This window comes from Rana temporaria, chromosome 1, assembly GCF_905171775.1.
Source record: "Rana temporaria chromosome 1, aRanTem1.1, whole genome shotgun sequence".
Taxonomy (NCBI): Eukaryota; Metazoa; Chordata; class Amphibia; order Anura; family Ranidae; genus Rana; species Rana temporaria.
The window spans coordinates 141,808,731-141,836,550 of record NC_053489.1 but is presented as its reverse complement, the minus strand read 5'-3'; the positions used below and the strand labels follow the sequence as shown (position 1 = coordinate 141,836,550).

General features: G+C 44.3%; 1 protein-coding gene across 1 annotated transcript in view; it reads left to right on the top strand.

Annotated features, from left to right (window-relative positions):
* LOC120936718 (putative 60S ribosomal protein L13a protein RPL13AP3) overlaps positions 1–25,249 on the top strand; it is a 45,954-nt gene extending 20,705 nt beyond the window's left edge. Inside the window, 2 exon segments of the mRNA XM_040349326.1 lie at positions 24,871–24,966; positions 24,968–25,249. Of these exon segments, the coding sequence (XP_040205260.1) occupies positions 24,871–24,966; positions 24,968–25,229 (358 nt within the window). The 3' untranslated portion in view covers positions 25,230–25,249.
* The last annotated feature ends 2,571 nt before the right edge of the window (positions 25,250–27,820 follow it).

Below are 27,820 nucleotides of genomic sequence, written 5' to 3'. Positions count from 1 at the left end.
ATTTTGAAGAAGTTGCTGTTTTTTTTCACCCTTTAGTTTTCTCAATCTGATTTCTGAATTATACGATTAGGATTAAAACCACATGTGTCATTTTATTTCTGTAATGAGAAAAGCTGCGGTTTCTCTAAGATAAAAAGGAGCCTCGAAAAATATAATCACCCAAAGGTAAACTACTATGTTAGGGGTTGCCTTAAATCGGATCGAGTACAAGCTTCAGGGAAAAGTTATTCACAGAAGCGCAAAATGAGACTTTTGGTAATAATCTGTACACTAGTGTTGTACAGAAAGCACCCAGGGCTCTAGTCCTGCGGGAACGCGTGGGAACGGAGTTCCTGCACTTTTTTCACAGCAGGAACGCAGTTCCCTTTGCAGGACTAGAGCAGCCTAGAGCAGCCGAGCCGCCCGAGCCGATCCTTCACTAAGTGGCGATTGCCCAGCTCGAGTCACTGTCAGGGGCAGGCGAACCTTAGTAATCCTTTATGTAACCGGCCACTTCCTGTATATGGATTCATCGGGTAGTGTGCGGGTATTCCGTCACTTCCTTCGATGCCGCAATGTCTCCTGGGAGCTTTTGTCATTGTTCCCAGGAGACATTCCGGAGGTCTGCCGTGAGTTATCGCGGGATTTAGAAAGAACTTGCTTAAAAAAACATGCAGTTTAGTAATTATGCATATGAGCGTATAATTTTTTTTTTTGGTGGGGGAGAGGATCTTGAGTGGGAGTTCCCACACTTTTTTCCCCAGGACTTGACCCCTGAAAGCACCCATATTGCTATATTGCAAGGAGTCAATGTAATTTTTGTTGCCAGTTTTAAATCATTACAACAGCTGATACAAACTAAATTTTGTACTTTTTTTAATAAACATAATTTAATTAAAGAACTAAATTGTGGTAGTTATATGATATATCAGTTTCATTTATGACAAGGTATTTGCAAATAAGATGTTGGAAAATCAACTTTTTTTATAAGGATGGCCATGACATAAACATAGAATCATGGTTAATAGCTATTGTACTTTTGCTTGCATCATTAAATGCATAGAGTAAGTGCTCACATCAGATATAGAGTTTGACAAAGAATGCCACAATTAAACACAAGGGGTCTCACTAGCTCCAGCCATTCGTGCAGCAGTTTGTGCTATGAGCCTCTACAGGCACAGATGCCTTTTTGACAGTTTTGACAGATTGTACTCCAGAACTGTTGGCACACAAAAACATTTTTTCTTTCAGATATAAATCAATTCCATTATACTAACTAACAATCAAAAACCAGAACTCATCCAATTATTAATCACTATTATTACATTTATGTCTCACTACCAAATTTGTATTTTGGTTTTCTTACAGAAAAAGTGTATGTTAAGTTGCTAGTATACGCCAATGCATGTTGAATACCACTATGTACATTGGGTCTACCAGTAATGTTAACACATGCCTGTTAACTTGTGATGCCTTCATAGCTGTTTGTGAGTATAATTATCTGTGAATTTATTTGGTGTGTTACACAGGGGTCAAGTCCTGGGGAAAAAGTGTGGGAACTCCCACCCAAGATCCACTCCCCCACCAAAAAAAAAAAAAAAATGATACGCTCATATGCATAATTACCAAACCGCATGGTTTTTTTTTTCGATCCACTGTACCTTAGTAATCCTTTATGTTACTGGCCGCAAGTTCTTTCTAAATCCCGCGATAACTCGCGGCAGACCTCCGCAATGTCTCCTGGAAACAATGACAAAAGCTCCCAGGAGACATTACGGCATCGAGGAAGTGACGGAATACCCGCACACTACCCGATGAATCCATATACAGGAAGTGGCCAGTAACATAAAGGATTACTAAGGTTCGCCTGCCCCTGACAGTGACTCGAGCTGGGCATCGCCGCTTAGTGAAGGATTGGCTCGGGCGGCTCCGCTTCTCTCGGCTGCTCTAGTCCTGCAAAGGGAACTGCGTTCCTACTGTGAAAAAGTGCAGGAACTCCGTTCCCACGCGTTCCCGCAGGACTTGAGTCCTGGTGTTACATCCCTATTCTGACAGATTAGCATCTGTAGTGTAAAAGCAGCCACATAAACTGCTTTTTTGTCTTGTTGAGCATCCTACCGAAGGCCTACTCAATTATATAATAGCCCATATACACACAGCAATAATGATACATTTCCAATGGGAGGCAAAAGACATTTGTATAAAAAAAATACTCCCGAAATAATGATAAATATTGTACAACAAGAATGAAAGCTTTGGGTGTCTACATACTACATACAAAAATGACACCAAAATATATAAAAAAAAGTGATAATAATACCTTATCCCCTTGGATAATAACAACCACCCCAACAAAAAGATATATAAAAACAATTAAAAGGCCAACAGCAGTAGCCAAGAACCAGAAGGTCATAGACTAAATGCAAAGGGTATCCTTAAATAACATATATACCCATGACATGGATGTAAGGATAGACACATGATTGGTTAAAGCAAAACCTGCAAATGTATCTGAATAATTCCAGCAGTCCTAGGATATAAGATGCAAATTATTGCTCACCAGCAATAATGAAATTTATCCTGTAATTATATGTAGTAGTAACTGTAGCACTACCCCTGAAGGAGCTGGTGGTTTAGATTCGGCCCTGCCATTACCTCACTGTTCACCATTCTTGTCCTAGGGTACCTTCTTGAAGAGTTACAAATGTCCGCTCCAAAACTTTGTTTATTTTTCTTCAAGGGTTTTATTAAACAAGTGTTTGTCTCATGCCTCGTACACATGGACAGTTTTCCCGACGGGAAAACTGCGAGGAGAGCTTTTGGCCGGGAATCCCTGCCGTGTGTATGCTCCTCACATTTTTTCCAACGGGAAAACTGCACAAAAGCCGCCGGACAAAAAAAGATAACCAGCTCTCTTTTTTTCCCGCCTGGAAAACCGGCAGACTTTTGCCCGGCGTTTTTTGGCAGTTTTCCTATGGGAAAAACTGCGATGGAGCATACACACAGCAGGGATTCCTGGCCAAAGCTCTATTGCAGTTTTCCTGTCGGGAAAACCGGCCGTGTGTAGGGGGAAAGACTGACCAAGCAGGTTCTCGGCTTTGCCCTCGGGATTTACGATGGGAACTTTTCCCGTCGGAAATCCTGCATGTGTGTACGGGGCATCACTCTTTATATCCCTGTAAAAGCCCTTTTATAATTGAGGTGCAAGCTGCAAACTTTCCCTACATTAACCACTTGCCTACTGGGCACTTAAAGCAGAGTTAAACCCATAAAATGTCCATTCATCTTCAGCAACAACATTTGGGAATTTTTTATTTACTCCTTCAGCACTGTTGCTATGGGGTCTCTTCTATTCTGCCACTTCCTCTCCACAGCGATTGACATAATTTCCCTCTGCGCCTGTGCTCGCCAATGCTCCTGGGAGATGTGTGTCGTCCTTTCCGAGGAGTCAGTGGGCAGCGCCGAGGGCTAGCAACCGGAAATGACGCCATGAAACCATGAAATAATCATGTTATACCTACAGCAATGTTTTTACAGCAAGCTGTATGACATACAGAAATCTATAGTGGGATTTACAGAAATCCATAGTGGGATTTCCATATTGAATAATTGTATTTACGAAAGCTTACCATAAACAATGTACATACAGTAATAATATAGGTATAATTATCTGCTTATCAAACACCTGGCCTATGTTTACATTGATGCATGCTGTAAATCAGCCTTTCTCAACCAGGGCTCCATGGTACTCCAGAGTTTCTCCGGAGGTTGCTAGGAGTTCCTTGAGCAATGAGCAATTTCTAAAAAGCAAATAAGTAACCACTTATTTTTTTTACATCTGCAAGAGGGGGATTCTTCCAGCTGACCACAAATGTAAAGAGCATTCTTCCCACTAGCTATTATACTAATGTACCATGCGATGTACATTGTGTTTATAAGAAGTGGTTCCCTGAGACCATAAAGTTATTTTATTGGTTTTCCGGTGTTAAAAATTTTCAGAAAGACTTTCGTTAATGGTATCTAAAGTATTTTATTTTCCTTTTGACAAGAGAGGGCTAGGATGAGAACGTCTGCCAGGTTTTTTTTTTTTTGCTTCAATACAAAATCCAACAAAACAAACAGGGTGCAGCTTAAAGCGGTGTTTCACCCTAAAAAAAAAGTTTCTAGCATGCCATCAAGCATACTAGCGCGAGCTACAGTATGCCTTTTTTTTTTTTTCGAGCCGTACTCACAGTTTAATCCTGTAGTGAAGTTTCAGACTCCCCGCGGGGAATGGGCGTTCCTATGCAGAGGGAAGATGATTTATGGCCGGCTATGGCGCGTCACGCGTCCCAAAGATAGCCGAAATAGGACTTGCTTCTTCACGGCGCTATACGGCGCCTGCGCACAGACATCGGAGCTGACTGCGCAGGTGCCGTGAAGAGGCAAGTCCTATTTCGGCTATCTTCGGGAAGCGTGACACGCCATAGCCGGCCGTCAATCATCTTCCCTCTGCATAGGAACGCCCATTCCCCGCGGGGAGTCTGAAACTTCACTACAGCAGTAAACTGTGAGTACTGCGCCAAAAAATAAAATAAAGGTGTACTGTAGATCGCGCTAGTATGCTTGATGGCATGCTAGAAAAAAAAAGTTTTTTAGGGTGAACCCCCGCTTTAACCACTTGCTTACTGGGCACTTAAACACCCCTCCTGCCCAGAGCAATTTTCAGCTTTCACTGCTGTCACACTTTGAATGACAATTACTCAGTCATGCAACACTGTACCCAAATTATTTTTTTGTCCTTTTTTTCCCACAAATAGAGCTTTCTTTTGGTGGTATTTGATCACCTCTGGGTTTTTTATTTTTTGCGCTATTAATGAAAAAAGACCGAAAATTTGGAAAAAAAATGATTTTTTCTTAGTTTCTGTGATAACATTTTGCAAATTATTAATATTTCTTCATAAATTTTGGCCACAATTTATACTGCTACATGTCTTTGATAAAAATAACCCAAAATTTTTGGAAATTATTTGGTCTGTGTGAAAGTTTTAGAGTCTACAAGCTATAGTGCAAATCATAAAAAATTGTCACATCTGATCACACCTGATGTACTGAAGGCCTATCTCATTTCTTGGGACCCTAACAAGCCAGGAAAGTACAAATGCCCCCAAAATAACCCCTTTTTGGAAAGTAGACATTCCAATGTATTTATTAAGAGGCATGGTGAGTTATTTGAAGTTGTGTTTTTTTCCCACAATTCTTTGCAAAATTAAGATTTTTATTTTTCATTTAAAAAATTTCTCAAAATTGTCATTGTAATAGCTTATTTCTCTCACATGGCATGTGCATACCACAAATGACACCCCAAAATACATTCTGCTACTCCTCCTGAGTAAAACGATACCCCATGTGTGAGACTTTTTCACTGCCTGGCCACATACGGAGGCCCAACATGCAGGAAGCGCCATCAGGGGTTTTAGGAGCATAAATTGCACATCTAACTAGTTGACTACCTATTACACTTTTGAAGGCCCTGGAACACCAGGACAATGGAATTACCCACAAAGTGACCCCATTTTGGAAAGCTAATACCCCAACGTATAATCTATGAGGCATAATGAGTCTTTTGAACGGTTTATTTTTTTCCAGCAGTTTTTGGAAAATGTGGAAAAAAAATGAAAACGCATTTTTTTTACACAAAGTTGTCCATTGATAAGATATTTCCAACACATAGCATGTACATACCACAAATGACACCCCAAAATACATTCTGCTACTCCTCCTGAGTAAAACGATACCCCATGTGTGAGACTTTTTCACTGCCTGGCCACATACGGAGGCCCAACATGCAGGAAGCGCCATCAGGGGTTTTAGGAGCATAAATTGCACATCTAACTAGTTGACTACCTATTACACTTTTGAAGGCCCTGGAACACCAGGACAATGGAATTACCCACAAAGTGACACCATTTTGGAAAGCTAATACCCCAACGTATAATCTATGAGGCATAATGAGTCTTTTGAACGGTTTATTTTTTTCCAGCAGTTTTTGGAAAATGTGGAAAAAAAATGAAAACACATTTTTTTTACACAAAGTTGTACATTGATAAGATATTTCCAACACATAGCATGTACATACCACAAATGACACCCCAAAATACATTCTGCTACTCCTCCTGAGTAAAACGATACCCCATGTGTGAGACTTTTTCACTGCCTGGCCACATACGGAGGCCCAACATGCAGGAAGCGCCATCAGGGGTTTTAGGAGCATAAATTGCACATCTAACTAGTTGACTACCTATTACACTTTTGAAGGCCCTGGAACACCAGGACAATGGAATTACCCACAAAGTGACCCCATTTTGGAAAGCTAATACCCCAACGTATAATCTATGAGGCATAATGAGTCTTTTGAACGGTTTATTTTTTTCCAGCAGTTTTTGAAAAATGTGGAAAAAAAATGAAAACGCATTTTTTTTACACAAAGTTGTCCATTGATAAGATATTTCCAACACATAGCATGTACATACCACAAATGACACCCCAAAATACATTCTGCTACTCCTCCTGAGTAAAACGATACCCCATGTGTGAGACTTTTTCACTGCCTGGCCACATACGGAGGCCCAACATGCAGGAAGCGCCATCAGGGGTTTTAGGAGCATAAATTGCACATCTAACTAGTTGACTACCTATTACACTTTTGAAGGCCCTGGAACACCAGGACAATGGAATTACCCACAAAGTGACCCCATTTTGGAAAGCTAATACCCCAACGTATAATCTATGAGGCATAATGAGTCTTTTGAACGGTTTATTTTTTTCCAGCAGTTTTTGGAAAATGTGGAAAAAAAATGAAAACGCATTTTTTTTACACAAAGTTGTCCATTGATAAGATATTTCCAACACATAGCATGTACATAGCAAAAATTACACCCCAAAATACATTCTGCTACTCCTCCTGAGTAAAATGATACCCCATGTGTGAGACTTTTTCACTGCCTGGCCACATACGGAGGCCCAACATGCAGGAAGCGCCATCAGGGGTTTTAGGAGCATACATTGCACATCTAACTAGTTGACTACCTATTACACTTTTGAAGGCCCTGGAACACCAGGACAATGGAATTACCCACAAAATGACCCCATTTTGGAAAGCGAACACCCCAACGTATAATCTATGAGGCATAATGAGTCTTTTGAATGGTTCATTTTTTTCCAGAAGTTTTTGGAACATGTGGAAGAAAAATGAAAACGCATTTTTTTTACACAAAGTTGTATGTTTCTAAGATATTTCCAACACATAGCATTTAGATAGCAAAAATTACACCCCAAAATACATTCTGCTACTCCTCCTGAGTACAACAATACCACATGTGTGAGACTTCTACATAGCCTGACCACATACAGAGATCCAACATGCAAGGAACACCGTCAGGTGTTCCAGAGACACATAGTATGCACATACCAAGAATTACACCTCAAAATACATTATGCTGAGCAAAGCGTAAACAAAAGATTACCTGTGGTAATAGTAGCGCAGTTCTACAGCAGGATAGCACTGGTCCAGGCAGCAGGCAGGGACTTGGTCAGCAACGTCCAGGCAGGGATACTGTCCCGTCAGGGTTAGTGCAGGTGGTCAGTTCATGCAACAGGCAGAGGCATGATGGCATAGGTCCTACAGGCAGCAGGCAGAAGTAGGGCCTCGTTCAGGACAGAATGGGGACAGGGGTAGAGGCTTCTCCCACCCAAATCTCTTTGAAGCCTCCGGGCAACCAGACCCTAATCTAGGATGAGAAAACAAAAAAGTTTTCTTCATCCAGAAAAACTTTTCTGGCGCCCCTCACATATGTGAGACCCCTGTGTTCCCACTAGTTCAGTAGCAGGGTACAAGATCAGTCCATGAGGCAGGCAAAAACATGGTCAAACAGTCCGAGGTCAGTTCCAGATCAGGCAGAGGCAGTACAGAATCGTTAGGCAGAAGAATGGTCGAAAAAACAGTCCAGGGTCAATTCCAAATCGGGCAGAGGCATTACAAAATCGTTAGGCAGAATCGTGGTCAAAAAACAAGCCGGGGTCAGTTCCATATCGGGCAGAGGTATTACAAAATCATTAGGCAGAATCGTGGTCAAAAAACAAGCCGGGGTCAGTTACAGAGCAGGCGGTGGCATAAGGGGTGTGAAGGTGTGTGAAGGCAGGAACGGAGGATTAATACTTTAGTTTGGTGTGGTAACGGCGAAAACAGTTAATTATACAGAGGCCTGGTTGGGAAGGACAATCCACACAATGGAAAGATGTGTCTCGTCTGACTCCATCACTGGCGCATACCTTGCATTTTTTTTGACGTCGTCGGCCTGTTTCTGTGGGAGGGATTTTATCGGGAAAATGACGTTCGGCGAGACGACTTAAAACATCAGATCGGATGGTTTGGGGTGGGCCGTTCGGGAAAATAAGGGCAGTGATAAGGTCCTCTTGGTAGCCAAGGAACTGTTTGGGGTTTTGGGTGGAGTTGCTGTAAATTACATAAGAATTGTATATGGCCAATTGAAAAAAATAAATGGCAACTTTTTTGTACCAATGGTACGTTCTTCTTGTAGCAAGATAGGGTTCAAGCATCTGGTCGTTGAAGTCGACCCCCCCCATAAACAAATTATAGTCCTGGATGCAAGTGGGCTTTCGGATGGTGGTGCCACGCCTTCTGCGGGTTTCAACGACGGTATCATTATGGATGGAAGATAGCATGTACACGTCTCTTCTGTCCTTCCACTTCACCGCCAGAACCGCATTGTTACGCAGACTTGCTGATTCTCCTCTTTTCAGCGTTGTGTTCACCAGGCTTTGAGGAAAGCCTTTCCTATTGTTTCTGACGGTGCCACATGCTGGCGTCTGCTTCCGGTGCAGGTTGTGGAACAGGGGAAGAGAGGTGTAGAAATTATCTACGTATAGATGATAGCCTTTTTCCAATAGGGGGTTAATGAGTTCCCAAACAATTTTGCCACTTGATCCCAAGTAGTCTGGGCAATTAGGGGGATTGAGCTGGGTGTCCTTGCCTTCGTATACTCTGTAGGCATACAGGTATCCTGTGACTCGGTCACACAATTTGTAGACCTTCACGCCATAGCGGGCTCTTTTGCTGGGGATGAATTGCTTTATTTGTAGTCTGCCACTAAATTTAACAAGCGATTCATCCACACAGATGTGTTGGTCCGGGGTATATAATTGGGGGAATTTTTCTGAAAAATAATTCAGTAAGGGCCGAATTTTGAAAAGTCTGTCATGTTCTGGATGATTTCGGGGATGGCTCTGGGTATTGTCGTTGAAATGTAGGAATCTCATTATGGCAAAGTATCGGGATCTGGGCATTACGCTGGAGAAGATGGGCATGTGGTAGATCGGGTTTTTGGACCAAAAGGCACGGTAAGTGTTTTTTGGGTTGAGTCCCATACAAAATGTTAGGCCTAAAAAAATTTTAAACTCCTCCACCGTAAGGTCTCTCCACTGGAAGGGACGGGCATGGTATGACGTGGGATTATTTTTAATAAATTGCTGTGCAAATCGGTTGCACTGGGCCACAATTTCGGATAGCATGTCCTCTGTGAACATGAGGTTAAAATAATTGATTGGTGAAAAATTCTCTGTGTCCACTTGGATTCCTGGCTGGGCCGTGAAAGGGGGAATGTTGGCTTCTCCTGAATTAGGAGGAAGCCACAAGGGGTTCTGAAGGGCATAGGGAAGGCTGGCATGGGTCCTGGAAGTTTGTTGCCGAGGCACTGCGGTGCTGGCGGATGGCCCTGCAGTGCTGGCGGATGGCCCTGCAGTGCTGGCGGATGGCCCTGCAGTGCTGGCGGATGGCACTGCGGTGCTGGTGGATGGCACTGCCTCCTCACTAGAACGCCTTCGTTTAGCCGGCCGGCTATCTTCCTCCTCTGAGTCACTCAGTGTTCCGCTACTGAGGGCGGGCTCATAATTGACGTCCAACTCAGAATTTGAATTTGAAAGGGACTCTGAAAGAGAGAGCTCCCCGTTGCTCTCGTCGGGGGCAGAAATGATTTGGAATGCCTCCTGAAGGGAATAGGACCTTTTGGACCTTTTGGACATGGTTGCTGATGCAACTGCACAGGTGTGTGCTAAGCCTTCACTGATGGGCACTGATGAGGTGGAGAAGATCGGCACTGATGAGGTGGAGCAGATGGGCACTGATTGGCGGAGCAGATGGGCACTGATGAGACGGCACAGATGTGCACTGATAATGCTGCACAGATGTGCACTTATAATGCTACACAGATGGGCACTGATTGGCACAGGTGGGCACTGAGGTGGCACTGATGTGGCGGCACAGGTGGGCACTGATGTGGCGGCACAGGTGGGCACTGATGTGGCGGAACAGGTGGGCACTGATTGGCAGCACAGGTAGGCACTGATAATGCTGCACAGATGTGCACTAATAATGCTGAACAGATGTGCACTGATAATGCTGCACAAATGGGCACTGATTGGCACAGGTGGGCACTGATGTGGCGGCACAGGTGGGCACTGATGTGGCGGCACAGGTAGGCACTGATGTGGCGGCACAGGTGGGCACTGATGTGGCGGCACAGATGTGCACTAATTGGCGGCACAGATGTGCACTGATTGGCGGCACAGGTAGGAACTGATTTGGCGGCACAGGTGGGCACTGATGTGGCGGCACAGGTGGGCACTGATGTGGCGGCACAGGTGGGCACTGATGTGGCGGCACAGATGTGCACTGATTGGCGGCACAGGTAGGAACTGATTGGCGGCACAGGTAGAAACTGATTGGCGGCACAGGTGGGCACTGATGTGGCGGCACAGGTGGGCACTGTTGTGGCGGCACAGGTGGGCACTGATGTGGCGGCACAGGTGGGCACTGATGTGGCGGCACAGGTGGGCACTGATGTGGCGGCACAGGTAGGAACTGATTGGCGGCACAGGTGGGCACTGATGTGGCGGCACAGGTGGGCACTGATGTGGCGGCACAGGTGGGCACTGATGTGGCGGCACAGGTGGGCACTGATGTGGCGGCACAGATGGGAACTGATTGGCGGCACAGGTGGGAACTGATTGGCGGCACAGGTAGCAACTGATTGGCGGCACAGGTAGCAACTGATTGGCGGCACAGGTGGGCACTGATTGGCACTGATGAGGTGGCAAAGGGATGGCACTGTATGTTCAACACGGATGGCACTGGGATGGCACTGGGATGGCACTGGGATGGCACAGGGATGGGCACTGGGATGGCACTGGGATGGGCACTGGGATGGGCACTGTAAACGGGCACTTTTCACAGTAATCACAGTAATCAGACCTTCTCTCTCCTCACACGCCCTGTCTGTGTGAGGAGGGAGAGGCGGCAATGAGAGATGATCTCATATGTTTACATTTGAGATCATCTCTCATTGGCCACACAGATCGCATCGCAAACGGCCACTCTGATTGGCCGTTTGCGGCGATCTGTAATTGGCTGTGTCCAGGGGACACGGCCAACACAGAATTTCCCCGCAGCGTGCTCGGGAGCGCGCGCGGGGAACGAACAAACAGGAGGATGTCAAATGACGTCCTCTTGGATTTTGAGGTCCGCGCTGAAGCCGTCATTCGGCTATAGCGCGGGCCGGAAGAGGTTAATGCCGATTCACACTACAGCAACATGAAAGTCGGCACGACTTTGCAAAGCAACTTGAGGCAACTTTGAGGCAACTTCAAGTTGCCTCCAGGACAAACAACTTTGCCAGTGGCCAATCAAACAATAATTAGCTCTGTGGGAGGGAGGGGTTTGCCTGAGAAAACTATTTTCTCTTCCTGTAAAGTTGCTTCAGTTAAGACACTGAATCGACTTTGGAGGCAACTTCCATTGAAATCAATGGGTACAAGTCGCCTAGAAGTAGTACAGGAACCTTTTCTGAAGTCGGAGCGACTTCAGTAGTGTGCATTTAGACGGCTCTCATTCACTTTAATGTAATTTCTCATGTCGCACGACTTGGAGCGACACAAGTCGGATTCCAAGTCACGGTAGTGTGAATGGGCACTAAGTGTAGAATTAAAAGTGCTTTATTATAAACAAAGGTGATAAAAAATGGCAACTCACAAACATCTGGAGGAACAGCGAATGTAGGAAACCAGATGCTTTTCCCTTTCATCAAGGTCCAGCACAGTGGGTAGATGCAGCTGGCCTAGGTCATTGCTCTAAAGCGGTTCCAAACACATAAAACCCAACTGAAGGCAACAAGGGACAGCTAGAGACAACACAGGTAAAATACCAAAAGTGGGCATGGCTACACATTTGCCCCCTTTATGAAGCCTGCCTATTAGTGTGCACTATGTGTAATTTATATATATTTATACCTAGCTAGGAGCGTATAACAAAAAAAAAAAAAAACAGGTATGTAGCAATAGGAAAAAGGGGGAACTAGAGTGTACCTCCAGCTCTTTATTAAGGGCTAGTTCACACTAAATCGCAGAGCAGCCAGAGATTCAGGGCTCCAGCCCCTCTGCATTGCCAGGTGGCTAGGGGGCAGTGTGGTGCACGATTTAGCATAACACGCCGTCCACTTTTTTTTCTCATTTTGTCTTTATCTAAAGAAGTTGTAAAGGCAGAAGTTTTTTTTATCTTAATGCATTCTATGCATTAAGATAAAAACCTTTTGTGTGTAGCAGCCACCCCGTCATCTCCCTAATTACTTACCTGAGCCCCTTTTCATCTCCAGCATGTCCACAAATGTCTAAGCCGTCTGGGACACTCCTCCTGATTGGCTCAGACACAGCAGTGGCACCATTGGCTCCTGTGGCTGTCAATCAAAGTCAGTCAGCCAATCAGGGGAGAAAGGGGGCGGGGTCAGGTCGGGCACTGTGTCTAAATGGACACATGGAGCTCTAATTCAGTTTGGGTGCCCCCATAGAAATCTGCTGGGGGGTCATTTGATAGGAGGAAGGGGCCAAGAGCAGCAAAGAGGGACCCGAGAAGAGGTGGATCAGGGCTGTTCTGTGCAAAACCAACTGCACATAGGAGGGAAGTATAACACGTTTATAAAAAAAAAAAAAAGAGACTTTACAATCATGTTAAAAAGTGTACAAAAGGTACACTTCATTCACTGCAATGTCAGGCGGTGTGATTTGGGCCTGACATTGCAATGCAATTTGGGCCGGTGCACTGTTATAAAATGCAGCATGTCTGGACATTAAAACAGAGCACACTGCAGCACACCGCTAGGCTACGTTGCAGTGTGAAGGATACACATGGCAAACAATTGTTTCCTGTGTGTCTCTGCAGTGATAGACGTGTTACCATGCGGTACAATGTTTGTCACCGCATATAGTGTGAATTGGACCTTTAGAAGCTGAAGTGGGTTGAACTGGATGGACTTGTGTCATTTTTCAACCAAAGGGTATCAAATAGATGTAGGAAATACCTGAAGTTTTTGTTGCTGTCTTTGTCCCTGCATGGTCTTATATATTAACCAGTTGGTAACCGCCCTATAGCCAAAATACGGCTACAGAGCGGTTACTGTACTCTAGGAGGGCGTCAATGTACGTCCTCCCAGAGACTGCGTTGTGCGCGCCCGAGCGGGCGCGCACACGCGATCGCCGGTGCTCGCCGGGTCTACGGGACCCGCAGCAACAGCACTCGCGGTAAGGAGCCAATGGACGCGGCTCCTTACCACGTGATCGCGCCGTCCAATGACGGCGCGATCACATTTGTAAACAAACCCTGCGGCTGGGTCACATGCAGGTCATCTCTCTCCTCTCCTCACACCGTTGCAGCGTGAGAGGAGAGGAGAGAGATTTTTTCAAATCATAGTAAGTGCCAGCAGTGCCCAGCAATCCCCAGCAGTGCCCAGCAGTGCCCAGCAGTGCCCAGCAGTGCCCCATCTTTACCCCAGCAGTGCCATCTGTCCCCCAGGAAGTGCCATCTGTCCCCCAGGAAGTGCCATCTGTGCCCCAGGCAGTGCCATCTGTGCCCCACTAGTGCCATCTGTGCCCCACTAGTGCCATCTGTGCCACCTGTGCCCCACAAGTGCCCCAACAGTGCCACCTGTCCTACACCAGTGAACACCAGTGCCACAAAAGTACCACAACACTGCCACATCAGTGCCACAACACTGCCACCTGTGCCCATAAGTGCCACCTGTGCCCATAAGTGCCACCTGTGCCCATAAGTGCCCACAAGTGCCGCCTGTGCCCACGAGTGCCGCCTGTGCCCACGAGTGCCGCCTGTGCCACACCAGTGCCGCCTGTGCCACACCAGTGCCGCCTGTGCCACACCAGTGCCGCCTGTGCCACACCAGTGCCGCCTGTACCAAACCAGTGCCGCACCAGTGTCATCTGAGCCACACCAGTGTCATCTGAACCACATCAGTGCCGCCTGTGCCCATCAGTGCCACCTGTGCCCATCAGTGCCGCCTGTGCCCATCAGTGCCACCTGTGCCACACCAGTGCCGCCTGTACCAAACCAGTGCCGCCTGTACCAAACCAGTGCCGCACCAGTGTCATCTGAGCCACACCAGTGCCACACCAGTGTCATCTTTGCCACATCAGTGCCGCCTGTTCCCATCAGTGCCACCTGTGCCCATCAGTGCCGCCTGTGCCCATCAGTGCCACCTGTGCCACACCAGTGCCGCCTGTACCAAACCAGTGCCGCCTGTACCAAACCAGTGCCGCACCAGTGTCATCTGAGCCACACCAGTGCCACACCAGTGTCATCTGAGCCACATCAGTGCTGCCTGTGCCCATCAGTGCCACCTGTGCCCATCAGTGCCACCTGTGCCCATCAGTGCTCATCTGCACCCCACCAGTGCTCATCTGCACCCCACCAGTGCTCATCTGCACCCCACCAGTGCTCATCTGCGCCCCACCAGTGCTCATCTGCACCCCACCAGTGCCATCTGCGCCCCACCAGTGCCATCTGTGCCCCACCAGTGCCACACCAGTTCCACCTGCACCACTGCAGTGACGCCTGTGCCCACCAGTGCCGCCTGCTAATCAGTGACCCCAGAGCCACAGCAGTGCAACCAGAGCCACACCAGTGCCACATTTGCCCATCAGTTACACCTGCGCCACTGCAGTGCCACTAGTGCCCACCAGTGTTCTGCAGTCCAGCCTCACTAGCCACCAGTATGGCAAAAATTTTTTTTACCACCGAGCAGGCCTTCCAGAAACTATGGGCGTCTGATGACAGCTGTGAGGAGTCTCTGTCCGATTCCGATTCGGCCTATGAGCCCGTAACAGGAAGCGGTCTGATACTGATTCAGAGGAGGAACCTGTGCCCGTTAAAAGAAGGCGTTCTGGCGTGGAGCAGCCTACTACTAGTGCAGTGCCGTCCACCTCGCAAGCAGTGCCGTCCACCTCGCGAGCAGTGCCGTCCACCTCGCAAGCAGTGCCGTCCACCCCGCAAGCAGTGCCGTCCACCCCGCAAGCAGTGCCGTCCACCCCGCAAGCAGTGCAACAAAGGTCAGGCACCAGTAGGGTGTCCTCTCTGCCCCAAAGGGATAGGGGCCATGCCAGCCTTCCCTATGGCCTTCAAAACCCCCTGTGGCTGCCTTCGAATTCTGGAGCATCAAGTATCCCCCCTTTCACCGCCCAACCAGGTGTACAGGTGAACACCGATAATTTTGACACGATTGATTTTTTTCATTTAGTTTTTACAGACGAATTATTGTCATCTATTGTGGCCCAGTGCAATCTCTACGCTCAGCAATTTATTCTAAGCAACCCCGATTCCAGCTATGCCCGCCCCTTTCATTGGAGAGACCTGACCGTAGAGGAGTTTAAAATATTCTTAGGCCTGACCTTCAATATGGGTCTCTCAAAAAAAAACAAAGGGTACTCCTATTGGTCTACCAAAGCCATCCACCACATGCCCGTCTTCTCATCCCGTATGCCCAGATCCCGATACTTCATGATTCTACGGTTCCTCCACTATAATGACAACACCCAGTGCCCTCCCCGAAATGACCCTGCTTTTGACAAATTATTTAAAATTCGGCCACTTCTAAATTTTTTTTCTGAAAAATTCCCCCAGTTATATACCCCTCAACAAAATATATCAATAGATGAGTCCCTTGTAAAATTCCACGGCAGGCTGGGCATCAAACAATTCATCCCAAGCAAAAGGGCCCGATATGGGGTGAAGATGTACAAACTGTGTGACCGAGACACGGGGTACATCTACTCCTTCATTGTTTACGAAGGGAAGGACTCCCAACTACATCCCCGCGAATGCCCCGAATACATCGGAACAAGTGGAAAAGTCGTCTGGGAGCTCATCTATCCACTACTTGGAAAAGGATACCACCTTTACGTGGACAATTTTTATACCAGCTTGCCCCTGTTTAGAAATCTTTACCGGAGAGACACCCCAGCATGTGGCACAGTGAGAATAAACAGAAAGGGCTTCCCCCAAAAATTGTTGAATCAGAAGCTGAGACGAGGAGAGACGACGTCTTTACGGAACCAGGAGCTATTGGCTGTCAAGTGGAGGGACAGACGAGATGTCCACATGCTCACCACCATCCACAATGACACCTACGTGGAAGTCCCCAAAAGAAGCGGCCCAGTGCAGAAACCATCTTGTGTCTACGACTACAATTTATTTATGGGTGGCGTAGACTTCAATGACCAGATGATTGAACCCTATCTTCCCTCCCGAAAATCCCGTCACTGGTATAAAAAAGTGTCCATTTACTTTTTCAGTTTGGCCTTCTATAACTCTTATGTTATCTACAAAAAAGCAACACAGAATCCCGTTCCATATCTACTCTACCAAGAAGACGTTATCACCGCCCTTTTGTTCCCTGAAATGCCACCAGACATTCTTCGCACTGATTGCGTGAGCAGACTTCACGAACGGCACTTTCCTGACAAAATCCCCCCCCGTCGAACAGGTGCAGCCCGTCAGAAGAAATGCCGGGTGTGCGCCAGAGGAGGAGTCAGAAGAGACACAACAGTTTATTGTCCCGATTGTCCCTCCCAACCAGGCCTCTGTTTAGGTGCATGTTTCCGCCGTTACCACACTATTGAAAATTATTAGGTAAACAAAATTCAAATTCCCTGTCATTTTCCTCCACACCCCTTATGCCACTGCACTCTACATACCTCTGCCTTCTCCGGAACCGACCCTGGACTGTTATACGACCACGATTTTGCCTAATGCTAAAAATACCTCTGCTTTCTCTGGAACTGACCCTGGCTTGTTATACGACCACTCTTTTGCCTAACCCTAAACTGTACCTACATCTGCCTGCTCTGGAATTGACCCTGGACTGTTTGACCACGTTTTTTGCCTGCCCCTTGGATTGATCTTTTACCCTGCTATGCTAGTGGGAACACAGGGGTCTCACACATGTGAGGGGCTCCAGAATTGTTTTTCTGGATGAAAAAACTAATTTTTTAGTTTTCTCATTCCCAGATTAGGGTCTGGTTGCCCGGAGGCTTCAAAGAGATTTGGGTGGGAGAAGCCTCTACCCCTGTCCCCATTCTTTCCTGGCCTTACTACCAGGACCAATATTTTGGCACTGCTGGCTATGTACCGACTATGAACAATATTGCTGCCTGGACAATTCCATTCATTGTCGCTGACCACGTCCCTGCCTGCTGCCTGGATCAGGGCTCTCCTCCTGTGGACAATTGCACTACTAAAAACACAGGTAATCCTTTTTTTTTGTACCCATTACTCAGCAGAATGTATTTTAGGGTGTAATTCTTGGTATGTACATGCTGTGTTAGAAATATGAAGGGCCTTCAAAAATGTGATAGATTGTAAGGAAATTGGATGTGTAATTTGTGTCCCTACAACACCTGATGGTGCTTCTTGGATGTTGGGTCTCTATGTGGCCAGGCTGTGTAAAAGTCTCACACATGTGGTATCGCCATACTCAGGAGGAGCAGCAGAATATATTTTGGGGTGTAATTTTTGCTATGTACATGCTATGTGTTGGAAATATCCTATAAATGGACAACTTTGTGTAAAAAAAATGCGTTTTCATTTTTTTTCCACATTTTCCAAAAACATCTGCAAAAAAATGAACTGTTCAAAAGACTCATTATGCCTCATAGATTATACGTTGGGGTGTTAGCTTTCCAAAATGGGGTCACTTTGTGGGCGTTTCCATTGTCCTGGTGCTCCAGGGCCTTCAAAAGTGTAATATGTGGTTGAGAGATTAGATGTGTAATTTATGCTCCTAGAATGCTTGAAGTTGCTACTTCGGTGTTGGGCCTCTGTATGTGGCCACGCTGTGTAAAAGTCTCACACATGTGGTATCGCTATACTCAGGAGGAGCAGCAGAATATATTTTGGGGTGTAATTTTTGCTATGTACATGCTATGTGTTGGAAATATCCTATAAATGGACAACTTTGTGTAAAAAAAATGCGTTTTAATTTTTTTTCCACATTTTCCAAAAACATCTGCAAAAAAATGAACTGTTCAAAAGACTCATTATGCCTCATAGATTATACGTTGGGGTGTTAGCTTTCCAAAATGGGGTCACTTTGTGGGCGTTTCCATTGTCCTGGTGCTCCAGGGCCTTCAAAAGTGTAATAGGTGGTTGAGAGATTAGATGTGTAATTTATGCTCCTAGAATGCTTGAAGTTGCTACTTCGGTGTTGGGCCTCTGTATGTGGCCACGCTGTGTAAAAGTCTCACACATGTGGTATCGCCATACTCAGGAGGAGCAGCAGAATATATTTTGGGGTGTAATGTTTGCTATGTACATGCTATGTGTTGGAAATATCCTATAAATAGACAACTTTGTGTAAAAAAAATGCGTTTTCATTTTTTTTCCACATTTTCCAAAAACATCTGCAAAAAAATGAACTGTTCAAAAGACTCATTATGCCTCATAGATTATACGTTGGGGTGTTAGCTTTCCAAAATGGGGTCACTTTGTGGGCGTTTCCATTGTCCTGGTGCTCCAGGGCCTTCAAAAGTGTAATAGGTGGTTGAGAGATTAGATGTGTAATTTATGCTCCTAGAATGCTTGAAGTTGCTACTTCGGTGTTGGGCCTCTGTATGTGGCCACGCTGTGTAAAAGTCTCACACATGTGGTATCGCCATACTCAGGAGGAGCAGCAGAATATATTTTGGGGTGTAATTTTTGCTATGTACATGCTATGTGTTGGAAATATCCTATAAATGGACAACTTTGTGTAAAAAAAATGCGTTTTCATTTTTTTTCCACATTTTCCAAAAACATCTGCAAAAAAATGAACTGTTCAAAAGACTCATTATGCCTCATAGATTATACGTTGGGGTGTTAGCTTTCCAAAATGGGGTCACTTTGTGGGCGTTTCCATTGTCCTGGTGCTCCAGGGCCTTCAAAAGTGTAATAGGTGGTTGAGAGATTAGATGTGTAATTTATGCTCCTAGAATGCTTGAAGTTGCTACTTCGGTGTTGGGCCTCTGTATGTGGCCACGCTGTGTAAAGGTCTCACACATGTGGTATCGCCATACTCAGGAGGAGCAGCAGAATATATTTTGGGGTGTAATTTTTGCTATGTACATGCTATGTGTTGGAAATATCCTATAAATGGACAACTTTGTGTAAAAAAAATGCGTTTTCATTTTTTTTCCACATTTTCCAAAAACATCTGCAAAAAAATGAACTGTTCAAAAGACTCATTATGCCTCATAGATTATACGTTGGGGTGTTAGCTTTCCAAAATGGGGTCACTTTGTGGGCGTTTCCATTGTCCTGGTGCTCCAGGGCCTTCAAAAGTGTAATAGGTGGTTGAGAGATTAGATGTGTAATTTATGCTCCTAGAATGCTTGAAGTTGCTACTTCGGTGTTGGGCCTCTGTATGTGGCCACGCTGTGTAAAAGTCTCACACATGTGGTATCGCCATACTCAGGAGGAGCAGCAGAATATATTTTGGGGTGTCATTTGTGGAATATACATGCCATGTGAGAGAAATAACCTGTTATAATGACAATATTGGTATGAAAAAAAAAAAAAAAAAATCTTAATTTTGCAAAGAATTGTGGGAAAAAATGGCAACTTCAAAAAACTAACTATGACTCTTACTAACTACCTTGGAATGTCTACTTTCCAAAAAGGGGTCATTTGGGGGGTATTTGTACTTTATTGGCTTGTTAGGGTCTCAAGAAATGAGAGAAGCTGTCAGTACTTCAGGTGTGATCAAATTGTTCAATTTTCAGAAATTGGTACCAAAGCTTGTAGACCCTATAACTTTCACCCAGACTAAATAATATCCAAATTTTTTTTTTTTTTTTTTACCAAAAATATGTAGCAGTATGCATTTTAGGCCAAATGTATGAGGAAAATTACTTTTTTACAAAATGATATGATAGAAATGAAGAAAAATTCATTTTTTTACAAAATTTTCGTTCTTTTTTCATTAATAGCGGGAAAAAAAAAACGCAGAGGTGATCAAATACCACCAAAAGAAAGCTCTATTTGTGGGAAAAAAAGGACAAAAATTTCATTTGGTTACAGTGTTGTATGACTGAGTTATTGTCATTCAAAACGTGAGAGCACCAAAAGCTGAAAATTGGTCTGGTTATTAAGGGTGTTTAAGTGCCCAGTTGTCAAGTGGTTAAAACCTTGGTACTGCATGTAATGGATCAGGTTCCTGGGGGTATGGAGGCAATGGAGGCTGGAAGGTGCGCAAGAAGTCGTTTTTAACTCTTCCTTTCATATAGACCAGCATGCTCGCCATTTATTGTGAAAACTTCAAAGTTCCCCAATTTGGACACCGGTAGTGCTAAAAAAAACAGCATACACAAAAATATCTACATTGCCACCACAAAGAGCAGGCTTGTGAGGAGCCTTGCTGTTGACAATTCTGGTAAGTACACCTGCACTTAAGTACATAGGCCCAGATTCTCATACATTCGCGCTGCTCCTGGGCAGCGTAATGTATGAGCTCTACGTTACACCGCCGCAGGTCTACAGGTTTAAATCCTGATTCTCAGAACACTTACCTGTAAACTTGCGGCGGTTTATCGTTAGATTGCTCGGCGCAAGCCCGCCCAATTCAAATGGGGCGGGCACCATTTAAATTAGGCGCGCTCCCACGCCGAGCGTACTGCGCATGCTCCGTCGGGTAAATTACCCGACGTGCATTGCGCTAAATGACGTCGCCCCGACGTCATTTGCCTAGATGTATACGTAAATGGCGTCCAGCGCCATTCACGGACGTCTTACGCAAACAACGTAATTTTGATTCAATTCGACGCGGGAACGACGGCCATAGTTAACATTGGTTGCCCCTGCTAATAGCAGGGGCAACCTTACGCGTCGGGTACGCTACGCAAACGACGTTAATTCGCTGCGTCAACCTCGCGTATGTTCGGGAATCGCCGTACTTACCTCATTTGCATAGACGACGGGGAAAAGTGACGATGCGACACCTAGCGGCGGGAAAAAAATTACTTTTAAGATCTGACAGCGTAACAGCCTTACGCTTGTCAGATCTAATGGCTACCTATGCGCAACTGATTCTAAGAATCAGTCGCATAGATACCCGGGGCCAGATGAGGAGTTACGACGGCGCTAATGGTGTTGCGCCGTCGTAACGCCTTCCAGAATCTGGGCCATAGGCTTTACAGACAACACACACTGCTCTCAGTAAATTTAACCACTTAACCCCCGGACCATATTGCTGCCCAAAGACCAGAGTACTTTTTTGCGATTCGGGACTGCATCGCTTTAACAGACAATTGCGCGGTCGTGCGACGTGGCTCCCAAACAAAATTGGCGTCCTTTTTTTCCCACAAATATAGCTTTCTTTTGGTGGTATTTGATCACCTCTGCGGTTTTTAGTTTTTGCGCTATAAACAAAAATATAGAGACAATTTTGAAAAAAATGAATATTTTTTACATTTTGCTATAATAAATATCCCCCAAAAATATATAAAAAAACATTTTTTTTCCTCAGTTTAGGCCGATACGTTTTCTTCTACATATTTTTCGTAAAAAAAAATCGCAATAAGCGTTTATTGATTGGTTTGCGCAAAAGTTATAGCGTTTACAAAATAGGGGGTATTTTTATGTCATTTTTATTATATTTTTTTTTACTAGTAATGGCGGCGATCAGCGATTTTTTTTTCGGTATTGCGACATTATGGCGGACACTTCGGACACTTTTGACACATTTTTGGGACCATTGGCATTTTTATAGCGATCAGTGCTATAAAAATGCATTGGATTACTATAAAAATGCCACTGGCAGTGAAGGGGTTAACACTAGGGGGCGGGGAAGGGGTTAAGTATGCCTGGGTGTGTTCTTACTGTGGGGGGGGGGTGGCCTCACTAGGGGAAACACTGATCCTCGGTTCATACATTGTATGAACCGAAGACCAGCATTTCCCCTGCTGACAGGACCGGGAGCTGTGTGTTTACACACACAGCTCCCGGTCCCCGCTCTGTACCGAGCGATCGTGTGTGCCCGGCGGCGATCGCGCCCACCGGGCACACGCACGGGTGTCGGGGGCGAGCGGGGGGGCGCGCGCGCCCCTAGTGGCGGCTGGGAGAGAGGACGTTATACTACGTGCTCTCGCCCAGCCGAGCCAACTTGCCGACGTAGAACGGCGGTGGGCGGTCGGCTAGTGGTTAACTAATAGGTTAGATAAACTAGGCAATACCACTCATAGAAATAGTGCAAACACACGCTCACACTCTCTTACAGCCAGCTACCACTCTACCAAAATCTAAATGGCTGGACACACACACGCAGATGCAAAGACCCGTATTCTAAGAGTACCTCTTACATACATTATCTCACAAAAGTGAGTACACCCCTCACATTTTCGTAAATATTTTATTATACCTTTTCATGTGACAAAACTGAAGAAATTACACTTTGTTACAATGTAAAGTAGTGAGTGTACAGCTTGTATAACAGTGTACATTTTCTGTCCCCTCAAAATAACTCAACACGCAGCCATTTTTTCTAAAATGCTGGCAATAAAAGTGAGTGCACTCCTAAGTGAAAATGTCCAAATTGGGCCCAATTGGCCATTTTCCCTCCCTGGTGTCATGTGACTCATTAGTGTTACAAGGTCTCAGGTGTAAATGGGGAACAGGTGTGTTAAAGTTGGTGTTATTACTCTCATTCTCTCATACTGGTCACTGGAAGTTCAACTTGGCACCTCATGGCAAAGAACTCTCTGAGAATCTGAAAAAAAGAATTGTTGTTCTACACAAAAATGGCATAAGCTATAAGAAGATTGCCAAGACCCTGAAACTGAGCTGCAGCACAATGGTCAAGACCATACAGCAGTTTAACAGGACAGGTACCACGTAGAACAGGCTTCACCACGGTCGACCAAAGAAGTTGAGTGCACATGCTCAGCGTTATATCCAAAGTGCTGCCAGCATTGCTGTAGAGGTTGAAGGGGTGGGGGTCAGCCTGTCAGTGCTCAAACCATACGCCGCATACGGCATCAAATTGGTCTGCATGGCAGTTGTCCCAGAAGGAAGCCTCTTCTTAAGATGATGCACAAGAAAGCCCGCAAACAGTTTGGAAGTTGGAGGAGCGCAAGGTCTCTAACATCCACCAGCTCCATCATGTCATAATGGAGGAGTGGAAGTGGACTCCAGTGGCAATTTGTGAAGCTCTGGTGAACTCCATGCCCAAGAAGGATAAGGCAGAGCTGGAAAATACTGATGGCCACACAAAATATTGACACTTTGGGCCCAATTTGGACATTTTCACTTAGGGATGTATTCACTTGTGTTGCCAGCAGTTTAGACATTAATGGCTGTGTGTTGAGTTATTTTGAGGGGACAGCAAATGTACACTGTTATACAAGCTGTACACTCACTACTTTACATTGTAGAAAAGTGTCATTTCTTCAGTGTTGTCACATGAAAAGATATAATAAAATATTTACAAAAATGTGAAGGGTGTACTCACTTTTGTGAGATACTGTATGTAACATTTTATTTATGACATTTTCTTGTTTTATTGGTCCTAACCTAACTAAGACTATTGTGACAATGAGGAAAAATAATGATTCATGACCATGGAAAATACACCTCTTTTCCTCTGCTGCCTTTAAGGTTCATGGCTACTTGAGGAAAGCATGTGCTATTTCAATTCCACAGAGGTGTGGAGCTTCATCATGAATACCTATGGGACCAGGACATGTTAAGTTAAGTTCCCCACAAACATGTATTGAGTCAAAAACATATGACACTCCATACAGCAAACGAGGGAAGGAGATACAGCATGCAATACAGCTAATACGTTTCACATTATACTCGGTGCCTAATTATAGCTGCAATCTACCAATAAATATGCCTGTCAGTTTAGAAAAGTTATCATATCACATAGTTTTGGTAAACCTAAGGTTGGTTGTACAGTAATATCAGAAAAGAACAATGGGACTTTACGGTGCTCAATATCTCAGGAATTCGACAAAAAATAAAAAAATAGTTAAAAAAGATCGTTTATTGACTTACAAAAGATAAAAAGGCATTTCATTAAAGCCCAAAGGATTAAAAAGAATAGTTATTATAGTTATTATAGTTTATGCCAGACACAAATCCACCTCAAAACCCCCTTGATATAACAATACCATAAAAATGATATATAACATCATAGAAATGATTACAGATCCATATAAAGACTTGTAGTTTGAGGCAACTGCTGTATTGCTACGTGTTTCACTTTAAGAGCTTCATCAGGAGATTAGTGCTGGTGATAGAAATATCACAAAGAAAACACATGACATGAGTACATAAACAAAACATAAAACACCAAACAGAACAGAGCATGGTGGGGTTTTTTTTTTATGGAAAAATACCCGGAGTGTATTGTATGTTATAAGGCTTGACAGGAATTTATGGAGCTGTTATGCTATCCCCTTCCTGATGTTAGTCCATGACCCATACGCACATGTATTTTGCTGATTGGGACTGTGTTTTATCTCCAGTTTCATTCTTGTGAATTTATGTGTGACTAAGCGAGGACAGGCTGCTCTGGAGCTACTGAAGGTCTTTGATGGTATCCCACCTCCTTACGATAAGAGGTATGGTGGTCCCTGCTGCCCTGAAGATTGTGCACTTGAAGCCAACACGCAAGTTTGCGCTCCTTGGCCGCCTTGCCCATGAGGTTGGCTGGAAGTACCAGGCAATCACTGCCACCCTGGAGGAGAAGAGGAAGGCAAAGGCCAAGCTGCACTATAACAAAAAGAAGCACGTCATGAAACTGAAGAAGCAAGCAGAGAAGAATGTTGAAAGTAAAATTGCAAGGTACACAGATGTCCTGAAGAAATATGGTATCCTCGCATAAACATGCCCACAGATCTTAACCACTAGAGGGCCGCGCTATTGACGAAAGACGTCCACAGCGAGGCTCTTAAGTGCCGGGTGGACGTCCCTGGACGTCCTGCTATTTACATTCCCCGCGTGCGCCGCTGGGGGCGTGCAGCGGGGAAACACTGTGCCCGGCGCATCCCTGAGAAGCCGATGCGCGTGCCTGGCGGCCGCGATGTCCGCCAGGTACCAGTGATCGGCGGTGACAGCAGGGACGTGGAGCTCTGTGTGTAAACTCAAAGCTCCACGTCCTGTCAGGAAGAGAGGAGACCGATGCTGTGTCCCTTGTACATAGGGACACCGCATCGGTCACCTCCCCCAGTCAGTCCCCCTCCACACACAGTTAGAACACACCCAGGGAATACATTTAACCCCTTCCTCACCCCCTAGTGTTAACCCCTTCCCTGCCAGTCACATTTATACAGTAATTAGTGCATTTTTATAGCACTGTTCGCTGTATAAATGTGAATGGTCCCAAAATTGTGTCAAAAGTGTCCGATATGTCCACCGCAATATCGCAGGCCTGACAAAAAAAACGCAGATCACCGCCATTACTAGTAAAAAAAAATCATAAATCTATCCCCTATTTTGTAGGCGCTATAACTTTTGTGCAAACCAATCAATATACGCTTATTGCGATTTTTTTTAACAAAAATATGTAGAAGAATACGTATCGGCCTAAACTGAGGAAAAAAATATATTTTTTTAAGAAAAATTGGGATATTATTATAACAAAAAGTAAAAAATATTGTGTTTTTTTTTCAAAATGATCTGTCTTTTTTTGTTTATAGCGCAAAAAATAAAAATCGCAGAGATGATCAAATACCACCAAAAGAAAGCTCTATTTGTGGGAAAAAAATTATACAAATTTAATTTGGGTACAGTGTTGTATGACCGCGCAATTGTCATTCAAAATGCGTCAGCGCTGAAAGCTGAAAATTGGTCTGGGCACAAAGGGGGTTTAAGTGCCCAGTAATGAAGTGGTTAAATAAAATATTTGGAAAAAATAAAATAAAAAAATTATGTGTGATAGGACTGAGGACACACTTTTTTGTATTTTGGGCCCTGCTGCATACCAGGACAGGTAATTTACATTCCCTCTCTATAATATGTTGGTGTTTTCCTGAAATTCATTTTATTATTATGTGTGTGTGTGTGTTATATAAGTGTTTTATAACTTTATTCTCAGGTAATACCTGGTGCTGTGCCCTATACTCTCTATGTACAGTATGTTATTATATGACAATTAACTGGTGCCAATTGCCTGCATTGGCCTGAGCCCCCCATTTAATCCTATGTGCTGATTATGAGAAGTTTTCTACACTGATATATGCTGAGAGTAAGTGCTAGGTCATATATATGTATTTTCTATTTTTCTCTTTTTTTCTGTTCGGCGTTATATATTTTTTTTTTATGTACTCATGTCATGCCATTTTTTTTATATATATCTCTATCACCAGCACAATAATTCTCCTGATAAACCTCGTACAGTGCAAAGTGTAGCAATACCACAGTTGCCTCGACCCACCAGTTTATACAGATCTGTAATAATTTCTATGATGTTATATATCATTTTTATGGTACTGTTATGTCAAGGGGTGTTTTGAGGCAGATTTGTGTCTGGCATAAACTATGTCCCCTATTGTTTTTAGTCCTTTGGGCTTTAATGAAATATCTTTTTATCTTTTGTAAGTCAACAAAAGATTTTTTTTAACCATATTTTTTATTTTTTATCTAATTCCTGAGATGTTGAGCATGGTAAAGTCCCATTGTTCTTTTGTGGTATTACTGTACATTTCATAGGAATGTGGGGCTCCATTTACCTCTCATTGACTATTTGATTCTAAGGTTGGTTGTGCAAGGATTTTACAGTCAGATTGTAATGTGTGCTGAATTGTAAGTCTTAAAAAGTAAAACTTTTTTAGACTCAGCATTTCCATTCATGTGGGCAATACTGCATTTTGTATTCTGCTCTCTACCTTGAGGGGTTTTGTGTATTGACAGAACAGATGCATACATTTAATAAGGAGAGAGAGATATACAGAATATGAAAATCTGGGAGGACTTTGGTATATGTAGCAATACATTACAGTGCATTAATTCTCTGAAAAATAGCACTAAAGTAATTGTAGTGCATAAGCTAGATGACAGAAGCAAGTTACCGAAAACACATAAAAATATTAAAGAACGATTTATATGTAAAATGAATAATTTATCAAATGTATTGCTGCCCGTTTGGTGAAAATATCTACTGCATTAGAATAGCAGATCTTCCAATTGATATCTCTGGGAGAAATAAAGTCTGTGTGACTAATGTGGATATAAATTGTAGCATCCTAAAGTTCCATTATACAATAAGTGAATTATTCATCAACCATAAAAGTTGGTACTCTATTGAAGAAAAAGGAAATCACATCTGATCAGTAAGTGCACTTTAGTGAGTCCATACGGTATAATTTATGGTAAAGATCCTTTAGTGGAAGGTGGATAGAATGTAGCGCTAACCCTTATGTGAAATGGGAATACACATAAAAGGATCAAGTTGTAAAAATCATTCAAAACTAAATG